At 43.1% G+C, this 13,862-nt stretch overlaps 1 protein-coding gene across 1 annotated transcript in view; it reads left to right on the top strand.

Annotated features, from left to right (window-relative positions):
* rasal2 (RAS protein activator like 2) overlaps positions 1-13,348 on the top strand; it is an 80,337-nt gene extending 66,989 nt beyond the window's left edge. Inside the window, exons 8-15 of the mRNA XM_046052081.1 lie at positions 2,460-2,699; positions 3,381-3,582; positions 5,598-5,797; positions 6,027-7,011; positions 7,117-7,263; positions 7,352-7,554; positions 8,707-8,794; positions 12,694-13,348. Coding sequence (XP_045908037.1) covers positions 2,460-2,699; positions 3,381-3,582; positions 5,598-5,797; positions 6,027-7,011; positions 7,117-7,263; positions 7,352-7,554; positions 8,707-8,794; positions 12,694-12,861 — 2,233 coding nt within the window. The 3' untranslated portion in view covers positions 12,862-13,348. The remainder of the gene's footprint in view (positions 1-2,459; positions 2,700-3,380; positions 3,583-5,597; positions 5,798-6,026; positions 7,012-7,116; positions 7,264-7,351; positions 7,555-8,706; positions 8,795-12,693) is intronic.
* Positions 13,349-13,862: the final 514 nt, after the last annotated feature.

The following is a 13,862-nucleotide window of genomic DNA, read 5'->3' as shown; positions in this document are numbered from 1 at the left end:
GACAACAGAAAGTAGAAATATAAAGAAATGTACCTTTCTAAATATAAAGAAATGTACCTTTCTAAATATAAAGAAATGTACCTTTCTAAATATAAAGAAATGTACCTTTCTAAATATAAAGAAATGTACCTTTCTAAATATAAAGAAAAGTACCTTTCTAAATATAAAGAAATGTACCTTTCTAAATATAAAGAAATGTACCTTTCTAAATATAAAGACATGTACCTTTCTAAATATAAAGCAGTATTTTACAGGGATGTAACGATGATTGTAGCAGTGAAAACGTTTTACAGGACGTTTTGTTAAAGCCTCACAAGAGGCCAGATTCAGTGCTTAGTTTCATTTCTATATTCACTTTAAGTCAAAAACTAAATCTGAAACCCCCAGAGGACCTGACATCGACTCAAATCAAACAACTGGCTAAACGTCCAGCAGTGGCAGAAACGACACGCTCATGAGGAGTTTCTCAAAATAAAATGTGAATCCAGCGTTCGGTTTGTCTGTCAGAGAAGTCAGTTTGTGCAGGAGATAAACAGAAGCTGGTGTGTATCAGGTGGGAATATACAAAACTGCTGCCGGAGAGAGGCAGCTACAGGACGGACGGCGTTGACCTTCGCCGTCACGGCCAGTGTCGACGTGTTGATTTGATTGGCTGAAAGCGATGAGCTCATTAGGTAACAGCGCTCTCCTCTCCAGCAGGTGTTGCTCTGCGTTTACTCCGTGTTGTGGACTCAAAGCACAAACAGACTAAAACAGAATCCCCTCATCTGTTTTTACGTGTTAATAATAATCTCATTAAGGTATTGCAATACGGTAAAACTTCATTTAACAGCCGCCTGCTGAGGAAACACGTAATGACTAATAAACGCAGGTCTGGTTTTTATAGAAGCTCTCTGGATGTATTAAACCTCTTAAACCCCGCGGGGTCGACGCTTTAGCTGCTTCGAAGCTGCTCAGATCGTTAATCCAAATATTAATGTTTGAACTTATGATCAGTGTGTCAGTTTGCACATCATTAGATCAGTTAGATTCTCCACAATTCAGTCGTTCGTTCTCATAGATTTACTGGTGCAACCTGCCAGTAACAAGAGATGAAAACTCCCGTTTCCTGTGAAGCGCTCGTTCAGACCGAAAGCGTTCCTGATTATTTATCTTCCTTCGGTCTGTGAGGGTCCAACGACCAAAAGAATTTTCATTACGCTGCTGCCTTCAAAATAAAAGCGCAGAAGCCGTCTGTCGGAGATCAAACGAATGACGTGTGTTTGATATTATTGGATAATATTCTGTTTGAAATAAACTTTTAAATAAATTTTTTCATAGTAGCTTATTTCAGTTTTGTGCGAGAGGAATTAAAGGTTTGTCCCAAATACAGTTCAGGGATTTCAGCAAAGCTATAAATCAAAGTTTTAATTACAGCACATTGTTTTTGTAAGAGGCGAAACTCTGTGCCGTGATTTATACCTAAATAAATTAGAATTTGGCCGAGACTCCTGAATCTGCACCTTAACTGCAAATAATACGATATGTGCTGCGTTTAAAAGGCCTTAATATATTTAATATATTTATACATCTGTTTTAAGTCTGCTTTATTGGCATGAATGTGTAACAATAATATTGCCAAAGCATCATATACACAACATAAGAACAATCAGCCCCATACATTTCATTAAACAAGTAATCAAAGCGTAAAGTAATAAAAGCGTATGTGTGTTTGTGTTTAAAAAAAAAAGAATATATTTTAGAAATTAAAAATGTGTGTGTGTGTGTGTGTGTGTGTGTTAAAAAATAAAAATATATTAAAAAAATTTAACAAAATAAATAAATGAAACCGTAACGTGTGTATATATATTAAGACTTTTTTTATTTTTTATAATTTATCGATTAAAAAATAACATTTTTTTTAAAAAAAGAAATCAGTATCAAATGTAAAAACAAAACAATTACTAAAATATCAAACGATCAAAATAATAATAATTTGAAAATCTGTACAATTATTTATCAGTCTGAGGTTCCACTGGTTGTCCTCACTTCTTGGCATGAGGAGACATATTTTGCAGCCATTATTTGACATTTGGGCATTTCTCCCAGTCAACAGGGGAGTTTCTGCGTCTGATATGAATTCTAATTCAGGTTTTGTCGTATGTAACATAATATTATGTATGTTGTTTTGTGTAACAGTGAATACTGAGTCCAGACCTGGAACCCTGAACCTGAATAACCTTGAACTCATCATTAAATATTTTCCATTCCTGAATCTACTTTGTTTATTAAGTGTTTTTCAAGTCAAGATGTTTTCAGGGGAAAATCACAGACTCACTTTTATTCAGTATTCCAGTCTCCACTTCCTGCTTGTGGCGTAAACACACAGTTGTGATGACAGGAAGCCTCTGCTGCTCTTTCCAGCAGCAGAAGTGACTCTTTAAAAGCAGAAACCTGATCCCTCCTTCCTGTGTCCTCAGCGTGTTTCCTCGGGAGCTGAAGGAAGTGTTCGCGGCGTGGAAGCAGCAGTGCGTCGCCCGCGGCCACCAGCAGGACATCAGCAAGCGCCTGATCAGCGCCTCGCTCTTCCTGCGCTTCCTCTGCCCCGCCATCATGTCGCCGTCGCTCTTCAACCTGATGCAGGAATACCCGGACGACCGCACGTCCCGGACGCTCACGCTCATCGCCAAGGTCATCCAGAACCTCGCCAACTTCACCAAGTGAGTGTCCGCAGGTCGACGGCGGCTCTGAGGAAGCTGATCGGGAAGCGGTTCCACCCCGAGTCCTGGTCTGCGACGAGTATCGTAAGAAGCAGTTGAGCTGTTTGAGGAAGGAGTATTTAGTCGACCTTTATTTATTTTTTATTAAACCTTTATTTAGCCAGGCAGGACACACGAGAACAACTCCTTCTTTACAAGGAGGGGAGGAATCAGCATTTAGAGTAAAGCTTAGAAAGAGGACAGAGAGGGTAAAAACACTACAGGTCAGCAGGCTTAAAACCTCTTTAACAGACCTGCAAACACCTAATAAGTAACAGGTCAATCGTGTCTCGGTCCACTGGGTGACTCGTACAGGCATGATAACAGGGCGGCTGTGGCTCTAGAGGGTCGCCCGCTGATCAGGAGGTCGGCGTGTAGAAGAGTCCTCCTTCAGGATACAGAACCTGAAGGGAATGGTTAGTTCCTTTCTGACCAGCTGTTGGCGCCTTGTCTGTGTGGTCAGGACGGTCCGTCTCTCGTTATGTACAAACATGTCACGTAGCTTTAGCACGGGGAGCTAACAGGAAGTTTGCGCTGTAACATAAAAGAAACAGATTTTTACTTCTTTTATTTTGAAGGAATGATGTTTAGCGACACTGGGTCTAAACGTGGACACGTGGTCCGTCTGTGTCTCGTCTTCAGGTTTGGGAACAAAGAGGAGTACATGGCCTTCATGAACGACTTCCTGGAGCACGAGTGGGCGGGGATGATGCGTTTCCTGTCGGAGATCTCCAACCAGGAGACTCTGTCCAACACGCCGGGCTTCGAGGGCTACATCGACCTCGGCCGCGAGCTGTCCGTCCTGCACGCCCTGCTGTGGGAGGTGGTCTCTCAGCTCGACAAGGTAACGACCGACACCGAGTGTGTGCGTGCAGCTGCTGACTGGAGACTAAAGCAGGACCGAAACCAGCTCCGCCGCACATTCATGACTCCTGTAAGGAGAGAAATTAGTCTCAATATCGCCAACAAAAGCGTGAGAAAAATTTAAAATTCCACACAAAGAAGTTTGTGTTGTGACACATTTTTTTGTTGCTGTTTTCCCGACAGACGTGGAGCAACACAGATGCTCCGTTAACTGAACTAACTCAATCTCACCACGATATTACTGAGACGCCGTTTGCATTTTGCGTAGCTTCTGTAGTGTTAGGATAAAAATACAAATTTAAATAGTAGGAAATAAGGTTTCAAATGTTTTCTAGGTTTCCTTTGAGGATGCACCGAAATTAATCTGCTGAAAACAGCAAAAACAGCACATCCGCTCCATCTGTTGCTGACTTCTTAGAAAAGAACCGCTGTGAGTGTTTCTGTCTCTCGTCTGTGAGAAGGAGATTAAACTAGCCTCTCCTACATTTGGAGTGCGCACGTATTCCAGCCTTTACGGTAAGTGAAGCGGCGCAGGGCGAGCTGACGGGCAGGTTAGAGACTTTATCCTGTCAGAGCGGCTGTGAAGTCTTCATGTTACAACATTATTTATCAAACCTGGTCGGACCGGATGGATTCAGCGCGAGGAGGAAACACATGTGACAACGTCCGGTTTTCAAAATAAGGCGTCTGTACAGGATGGAAATAAGATTAACTGGATTATATTCACAGGAAGTATAAAACATATATTACATGTGTCCATTAAAAGTAAATGGACACATGTAATTTTCTTTACCGGACCCCCTCGGGCCCCGGACCCCCCACCATAGTCTCTACACATCCTGTGGGAAATGGGAATGTGAAATGTTTGGTGTTCTGGAAATGTTTGATTATATTCAGCGTTCGGTTCATCTCCAGTGTCCTTTCAGGTATTTCTGTACCTGTTATTGTTATTAAGCCACTCTATACTTTGAAAAACATGAAGCTTTTTACTTTACAAAGCTGAGCACAGTGTTTGACCTGAGGAAGCAGCAGGCGGCGGCGAGGGGAGGGTTTCCAGATTCAAGTCTCGCTCTCATCCATCAGATTAGATTAAAAACTGACGGTCGAGTCCGAAGCGTCGAAGCGTCGTTTTGTTGTGAGGACTCGAGTTTCTTCTCCTGTTTCCCTCCAACAGTCACCAAAAACTGCATCTTTATAAAGAGCTGTCTGCATACAGACCGCTCAGGAATATAAAGATGTTTAAGCAGCCGCTCACTTCAGGCCGTGTTACACGCTTTAAGGGCCGTTGATCAGCAACCCCCCCCCCCAACTGTGATGTAACAAGCGAGCTGTTGCTTTAATAAAACGGTTACCAAGCGCGGCAGAAAGAAAGTAAAGACATTTTTTTATGAATACAAAAAGTAGGCTGCACCGTGCATGACAGTTGCTAAGCAACACAAAGGCTAGAATTAGTCGAAGTGTTTATTTATATTTATTTGTTTGTTGAGGAGCCACTAAAAGCTGTCCAGCGTCAGGAGGTTGGTAACTGGTGTGAGTCTGGCGCTCTAACGGAGTGAAAGTTCAGTTGGTGATCGGTGTGATGTGAGCATTTGATGGTGACATGAACATCAGGAGCACTTCAGCTCATTTAACCACATTAACGCTGCGCGGCTGAACCTCACAGCATGGCCTGAACTCCCCCCCTCCCTCCCTCCCCCTCCTCCCCCCCCCCGGCTGTGCCTCACCTGTCTCACCTGAGCTCGGCCTCTCATGGCTCTGCTGTGTTTGACGTGGTTCTGTTCAGTAGAAGCATGAAGTTCTAGTTGGTTTTTGTTTCCATTAAGTTTCCCTCATGTTTTTCTCCTCCCCCCTCCCCCCTCCTTTCTCCCCCCTTCTGTTCACTTCCTGTCTGGCCGACTCTCTGTTGCCCCCCCCACCATCACCACCTCTGCATCCTGGTGCTTCCATTCAAACCATCCACACACACACACACACACACGCACACGGCGACCACAGGGTGAAAATTCCTTCCTGCAGGCCACCGTAGCCAAGCTGGGGCCGCTGCCGAGGATTCTGGGAGACATCTCTCGCTGCCTGGCCGCTCCCACGCCCGTCCAGCAGCAGCTGCGCCGTTTCCAGGACCACAACTCCGCCCACAACATCAGCGGCAGCCTGTCGTCAGGGTTACAGCGGATCTTCGAGGACCCCGCCGACAGGTAACCAATCAGCTGACAGATACGACACAGAGCCATTAAAAGGTCACGTTAGCTTCGTGGCGGCCTGAAACAGGATGTGATGTCACGGGTCTGTGGGCTATTTTATTTTGAAAGACACATAAAATCTGTCTGACAGCGTTTTTATTGTTTCCTGGTTTTAAATCATAAGAACATGTCGTCACGAGTAAATGATGTTGATGACTTCCTGTGTACGTGTCACTTCCTGCAGCCACAGCGAGGTCCGTAGCCTGCAGTCTCCCGTGGGCGAGCTGATGGAGGGTTACGTTCGCGGTCAGCGCCCCCTGCTGGCTCAGCAGCATCCCTCCGCCCACACCAGCTTCTCAGACCAGGAGGAGCGCGACGCCCTGCTGCCCAACGGCCGCAGCATCTCTATGGTGGACCTGCAGGACGCCCAGAGCCTGCACGGCCTCCCCGCGGGGCCGCCGCCGCACCACGAGGCCCCGCCCCGCCTCAGCAGGGCGGGCTCCCAGGCCTCCATCGGACACGCCCCGCCCCCGCTCAACTACCCCCACTCCAACCCTCTCACCCCGCAGCCGGCGCCGCACCAGCTCAAAGCCCCGCCCAGAGACGGTCAGCCGCAGAGCGCGCCGCAGGTGAGGCGGCCGCTGAACCCGTCGCTCAGCCAGCAGCGCAGCCTGCAGCCGCTGTGCTTCCAGAACCCCGTCTACCACCTGAGTAACCCCGCCCACAGCCTGTCCACGCGCTCCGCCCACTCGCTGCGGCAGGACTCCAGCTCCGAGAACCTGAGCACCGAGAGCTCGCACAACAGCCACAGCAACTCCGACGACTTCGGCAGCCAGGTGGGGGTCAAAGGTCGCGTGGCGTCCAACAGCAGTCTGGACGAGTTGGGCAGCAGGCGGAGCACGCAGAGCGAGGAGTGCTCGACGCCGCGCCGCCACGTGCTGCCCGACCTCCCGCCGGGCACCGCCACAGCGGTCGCCATCCCCCGTCAGAGCACGACGGCGGGCACAGCCCACATCATCAAGGTGGAGCAGCAGAGCAGGGGAGGGGGCGGAGCCAGGACTCCACGCTCTCTCCCTCACAGCGCCTCGCTACGCAGCAGCAGCAGCGCCAACACGGAGCCCACGCCCCCCACCACCGGCCTCGCCAACCGCAGTCCAGTCCAACAGCCCGCCTGCTCTGTGGAGAACGTGGCTCCGCCCCCGAGGAGCGCCACCAAGCAGCCGCCGCAGGTACTGCAGAAACTTCAGGACGGGAAATTGTTAAAAGTGAAACTCTGATTAACAGATTTAAAGCTTTAAATATTTTTATATCTGATGTTACTGGTTTGTGTTCAGGTGGTGTCTCCGGTGGAGGCGGTGGCGGTGGCGTTGTCCCCGGTGGAGAGGACGGCGGCCTGGGTGCTCAACAACGGCCAGTACGAGGAGAAGGATGAGGAGGAGGGAGCAGAGAGGAGCAGGGAGGAGAGCAGGAACACTGAAAAGGTACAGAGCATAAATAAATCATTAACGGTGGGAGCTCCACCCCGAAGCGGCGTCACATCAAACTAACCCCGCCCTCCTGCACCGACAGTACGAGCTGGAGATCACGCGGCTGAAGGAGCGGCTGCGGGTGTCCGGGCGCCGTCTGGAGGAGTACGAGCGGCGGCTGCTGGCTCAGGAGCAGCAGATGCAGAAGCTGCTGCTGGAGTACAAACACCGCCTGGAGGACAGCGAGGAGAGACTGAGGAGGCAGCAGGAGGAGAAGGACAGCCAGATGAAGAGCATCATCTGCAGGTACAAACTCCACCCGGCTGGGCTGCACAGGGCAGAGAAACCAAACACACCACAGCTGGACAATAATAGTACTGTACTGTAATGAGTCACAGCTGAGTGTCGTCTGTTTCTCTGTCACAACTAAAACTACTAAATAACGTCCGTTACAAAAAGGGTTTCATTACTGCGCACGAGATCAGTGATGACATTTTGGGAACTTTTAGAAACTTTGGATGATTTTTGAGAACTTTAATGACTTTTGGAGACATTTTTGACCCAATTTTGAAAACTTTTTGATGAAGTTCTGGGAAATTTTTTCGACCCAGTTTTGGGATTTTTTTGGGAACCTTTTGAAGAAGTTTTTTTTTTTTTTCCCCCATTCAGTTTAAGAAACTGACAGTTTTAAAAACGTTTTGATGATATTGAACTTTTTGAAGCCATTTTGGGAACTTTATGACAATGTTTTTGGAACTCTTAAATTACTTTTTGATGATTTAGGAATCGTTTGAGGATATTTTTGGAACTTTATAATTACTTTTTTGGAACTCTTTAATGACTTTTGGGGACATTTTTGACCCAATTTTGAAAACTTTTTGGGAACTTTTTTACCCAGTTTTGCATTTACATTTATTCATTTAGGTGACGTTTTTATCCAAAGCGACTTACAATTGCTATATATATATAAAAAATGTATCTTTTTGATAATTTTTTAAAAAACGTTTTTCATGCAGTTTAAGAAACTTTTTAAACAGAAGACATTTTTTTAAACTTTTTGATGATATTAAACTTTTTGAAGCAGTTTTGGGAACTTTATTTTTTTGGAACTTTTTCACAACATTTTTTGAACTCTTAAATTACTTTTTGATGATTTTTTAGGAACCGTTTGAGAATAATTTGGGAACTTTGACTTTTTAAGAAACTTTTTGACACATTTTTTGGAACTTTTTTGGACCCAGTTTGGGAACCTTTTGAAGATGTTTTGAGAACTTAATTACTTTTTGATTAGTTCTTGGGAACTTTTTGAAGCAGGTTTGAGAACTCTTAAATTACTTTTTAATGACTTTTGGGGAACTTTTGGACACAGTTTTGGGTCACAGAAACATTTAAAATTCAATGTTTGGCATATAACAAGAGATAACTGGACACAGGATAACAACGTTTGCGTGTTCGCAGGCTGATGGCAGTGGAGGAGGAGTTGAAGCGGGACCACGCAGAGATGCAGGCGGTGATCGAAGCCAAGCAGAAGATCATCGATGCTCAGGTACAGACAGCAACACAGATCTCAGATCAGCCTGCAGGCCACAACATCACACCTGTAACACAGCTGCATCTACATCCACACAGTGCCGACCATCAGTAGAACACCAGCTTTCTGTTTGTTTCAGAGTAAATTTACTCTCAAACATTAAATGAGCCGATGTGGTTCTCCGCACTCAGTCCGCCCACAGCTGGCACAAAAAACAACCAGTTCTGTAAAACTTTTTTAAATTTCTCTCTTGATGGTCGTCAGAGAGGAAACCAGCAGCCGTCTGTGAGCTTCACTTGTAGCTCTTGTTCTCCGCCGCTCGTCGACTCTTCACTGATTTCAGGTCAGTGATGGATGTGAAATAAACCACTCAGGCAAGTAGTGACTGTAGCCCCGCCCCCTCCCTCACCTCCACCACGCTGTTTTTTTTTTTAGAAAGAACGCCATCATTGACGGGTGCCAACACACCTCACACCTCAGCAGCCAATCATAGACCAGATTTGCGGTCCGTTTAAATAGCAGTTCAACAAGCTGAACGCTCTAAATCTGTGAAAACTCTAGTGGACTTCTGTGAGGTCAGAACGACAACGTATGCTGCGTTACAAATCGCAGTACATTCTGCAGCAGCGACAATCATACAATCAGGACATACTATTTCGTACTTACATTACACCTTGAACTTTGACCCTCTGGCTCATACTCATGCTGCCCTGAGGATTGTGGGTCAGAATAGCCAGAAGAGCTTGCTGACTTGCAGAATGCGACTGGATGCAGCAGAACATCCTGCAACTGCGTTCGACATCCTTTGCACTGGGTCATTCTGGCATAATATATAATGTACCCGTAACCTTCAGACACTTATTACCCAGCATCAGTTTATATTAGCACTCTTTATTCTACGGTGTATTTCTCTCTTGTTCAGAAAAGTGAAATTAATTGTGTTCAAAAAGTTCCCAAAACTGCAAATTGAATAGAGTTGTTTTGGTTTGCTAAACGTTGAAAATAAACTAAATTTATACCCACTTGCTAAAACTTACAGCCCTGCAATAAATCCTCCTTTGTGAATATTCTAATGTTCAGTTTGTGGATCTATAACAGGCTAAATAACATAATTTATTTCAGGGCTGTAAATTAGACTGCATTAGTTTTAGCTAGGTTTATCTGATAAACTGAATATACACCTAGTTGCCAGTTTATTTTCAGCATTTAGCAAACTGGAACTTCTTAATGCAGGCTTGGGAACTTTTTGACACAGTTTAGGGAACTCTTGGATGCAATTTTTGGGAACTTTTTGACGACGTTTTGGGAACTCTTGAATGCAGTTTTTTGGAACTCTTGGATGCAGTTTTTGGGAACTTTTTGGGAACGTTTTGGGAACTCTTGGATGCAGTTTTTGGGAACTTTTTGACAACATTTTGGGAACTCTTGGATGCAGTTTTTGGGAACTTTTTGACAACATTTTGGGAACTCTTGAATGCAGTTTTTGGGAACTTTTTGACGACGTTTTGGGAACTTTTTGGGAACTCTTGAATGCAGTTTTTGGTAACTTTTTGGCGACGTTTTGGGAACTCTTGGATGCAGTTTTTGGGAACTTTTTGACAACATTTTGGGAACTCTTGAATGCAGTTTTTGGGAACTTTTTGACAACATTTTGGGAACTCTTGAATGCAGTTTTTGGGAACTTTTTGACGACGTTTTTGGAACTCTTGGATGCAGTTTTTGGGAATGTTTTGGGAACTCTTGGATGCAGTTTTTGGGAACTTTTTGACAACGTTTTGGGAACTCTTCAATGCAGATTTGGGAACTTTTTGGGATCTGTGGTATTTGGTTTCTAGAGGAGTTGAAACACATTCCACTTTCTGCTCCTGACAGTCATCAGCTGAAAAACAGATCCGAGTTCACTTCTTTGTCTCGTGTATTCATGGTGGCTGCTGGTGTTTTGGTGTGTTGAGCTCTGAGCTGGTTTTACTTCTGTTGGCTGGCTGCCACCCCACCCTCCCTTCACCCCCCACCCCCACTAAACAACCAGAGCTTCCGGTCCACTTTCTGTTAAATGAAGCAAGGTGTCAGAAGGTTTAATAAGATTCAGAGGCGGCCGGTTGGACGGCTCCATCCACTCAGGTGTTTCTTTTCAGTTTCTGAGCAGGTAAATCAAAACTCAAAAGATTTAGACTCTGATTCCAGATCAGAGTTTGACTTCCTGCTGAAAAACTGCGGCTGAGCTTCGATCTCACTTCTTTTTTGGTTATTTTTTTGTTGTTTTCAGTTTTTTGGCTGCTGCCCTCAAACTTTCTCTGGATGTTTTGTGAATCTCAGTTTTCTGCTGTCGGGTCAAAAAAAGCATCACAACAACTTGTTTTACTCATGAAACTCAACTCTATGTTCATCTGTCCATTAATAATTATGTAACAGATATTAAAGGGATAATTAATGTAATAAATGAATGGGTTGTGATAAATTAATACATTTTAATTGATTAACTGCAGAGTTTAAAATGGACTAAATAACATGAAAGAAATCCTTGAATGTATACGGCACCTCACAAGGTTCATTTCTTCATTTAAGTGCATTTTAAATGTATGGATGACCTTCAATGCTTTTTGGTATATTTGGCAATATTAATCACTGTTTAAAGACCAATTCAGGGACCCTGTAATGTTGTTTTGTAAAAATTTTTCTTCCATGTAGAAACCTTTAAAAACTGTTTTTACCGTCCATTAATGTTTTCATTTGTCCCAATTTTGGTAAATTTATCAGATTTCTGAATACTTAACAGGAATAACTTCAAATCCCTCAACGGATCATTAAATCCCTTAAACGGACCAAATAAGGTGAAATCCATCCCTTCATTTTATATATTAAATACATTTTTTGGTTACTTTGCTATCTGGTCAATTCTAAAGGGGTTTTTACATTTTTAATATTTCATAATGCATTCATTTATGTACCCCTGCATTTGCAGCTAAATTGAAAAATGTAGTTCTTAACATAAAAAGATAAATTAGCATTGTAATTTTATATATTTTAGGGGCATTTACCGCTTTTAAAAAACCCTTTACAGCTGAAAATATTTCAGATGAATTAAATTTGGAATTTAATTTAAAATCTACTTCTTTTGAAACTAAGAGGTCTTTAAAGTGTTTAGTTTTTCAAATTGAAGAGGCAGCACTGTGGAAACTTTGTCTTCACTGCAGTTTAAAATTAAGTTCTGCAGGTCTGTAGAAGAAGACAACTTTAACGCTATAAAACGGTTTAATTTGCACCCTAAAATTACGTTATGTCAAGTTCATAAAGTAACTGAGGTCTTTTTTACATTTGATTGAAAGGATTATATTAAAGATTTGTAGTGGAATTTCTGAGTTTTAATGCTTTTTAAATGCTTTGTTAAATAACATGAAAGTCAAACTAGAATTAAGGTTAAATTTCAAAAACTGTGGACATAATCCAAACATCATTAGATAATCTACAAATTTATACAGTTTTTACTTCTTAAAATTCCCCTAAAAGTCTTTTAGAAACCTTTTAATGTATCAATCTATTCATTCATCTACTACCAGTAACCCTGAACAAGAATCCATAAAAATAAACTTAATCCCCCAATTTTATATTTACATTAAATAGCCTAACTCCTTAAACTAATGAATCATCATTTCAAGTTGACTTAATTTGAAAAGCTCTTAATTAATAAATTAACTTAAGGCATTTAAGAGTTTTAGATTTTCAGATTAAACAGGTCCCATTAAGAATCTCTGGCTACCAAACATTTATTTTCCTCGTGAGGAATTAAACTCTGACTTTGTGCTGCGATGTGTTTTTAACCCGACAGTCAGATCGTCACAAACCCTCATTTTATTTTTTACATCTCAGTCTGACTTCCTGTCCCGCCCCCTCTCTGTCTGCTTCTATCCAATCAGGAGAAGCGGATCGACTCTCTGGACGCGGCAAACTCGCGGCTGATGGCGGCGCTGACGCAGGTGAAGGAGCGCTACAGCACGCCAAACCTCCGCAACGGCCTGTCACCCACCAACCCCACCAAACTGTCCATCACTGAGAACGGGGAGTTCAAGAACAGCAGCTGCTGATTGGCCGACCGGGACATGAGAGGCGGGGCTTAAACCCTCTGACCCCGCCCCCTCCTTCACCTGAAGGATGTTAAATCTATAAATACGAGTGTAAATACTGACGGTTTGGTCTGTTGGGTGTACAGAGTGTGTGTGTGTGTCACAGAAGCACAGTGAGGAAGAAACAAACCAAAAACAGAAACTGAACTCGACTTTTCTAAACTACTTTTTTTACCGTTTTTATTTGAATCTTCTGGTTTTTGTTGTCGAGGCCGAAGTTCGTTTGTTTTATGATTAAACTTTTTTTTATTAGCGTGGAGCCGTTTGTTTTTGTTGTTGATTTTTTTACCTGCCGAGTTGTTCTGGGGTTTTAATTTATTGCTCCACGTCGCCCCCTTGTTGTTGTTGTTGTTGTTGTTGCTGATCTACTGAACAGACTCCTGCAGGGTCAAAGGTCACGCACCTGTCTGCTGTCCACATGTTGAGAATAAAAGCTGCCTGAAAGCCAGTCGTCTCATTTCTGTCGTCTCTGTGGAAACAAAATCACACAGTGATTAATTTAATGTGTAACGGTTTAATTAGAAAGAATTAAAACTGATTTATAATGAGGAACTTTGCTTCTTCTCTTTAACGATATAATAAAGTGATTATTTTGGGATATTTTTCAAGGTTTTCTGGTGTTTGATAAACGTAATGATTGATCGATTAACTGAATATTAAAATAATCATTTGTTAACTTTGTTTTTTTTTGTTTTTGTTGCAGCTGCTGACTTTGAATTCATTTAACTTTTAAACTTAGGGAAAATGATGAACACAGATTCAGAGGTGAGACGTGAGGTACTTGGGCATTATAATCACCTAAACGTTAAATTCCTTTAATATAACAAAGTACAAAATGCAAATCTACATTTTCAGGGTTTTTATTTCAGAGGATTCTATTGTTTTCTTTCCAGCACAAAGGGCAGATAAAGGTTTATAAAAACAACATGGTGAGGATAAGAAACTGTCAAAGTGTCCAGCGT

Source organism: Micropterus dolomieu, linkage group LG06 (assembly GCF_021292245.1).
Source record: "Micropterus dolomieu isolate WLL.071019.BEF.003 ecotype Adirondacks linkage group LG06, ASM2129224v1, whole genome shotgun sequence".
Classification (NCBI taxonomy): domain Eukaryota; kingdom Metazoa; phylum Chordata; class Actinopteri; order Centrarchiformes; family Centrarchidae; genus Micropterus; species Micropterus dolomieu.
The sequence above is the reverse complement of the archived record's forward strand: the minus strand, read 5'-3'. Positions and strand labels throughout refer to the sequence as shown.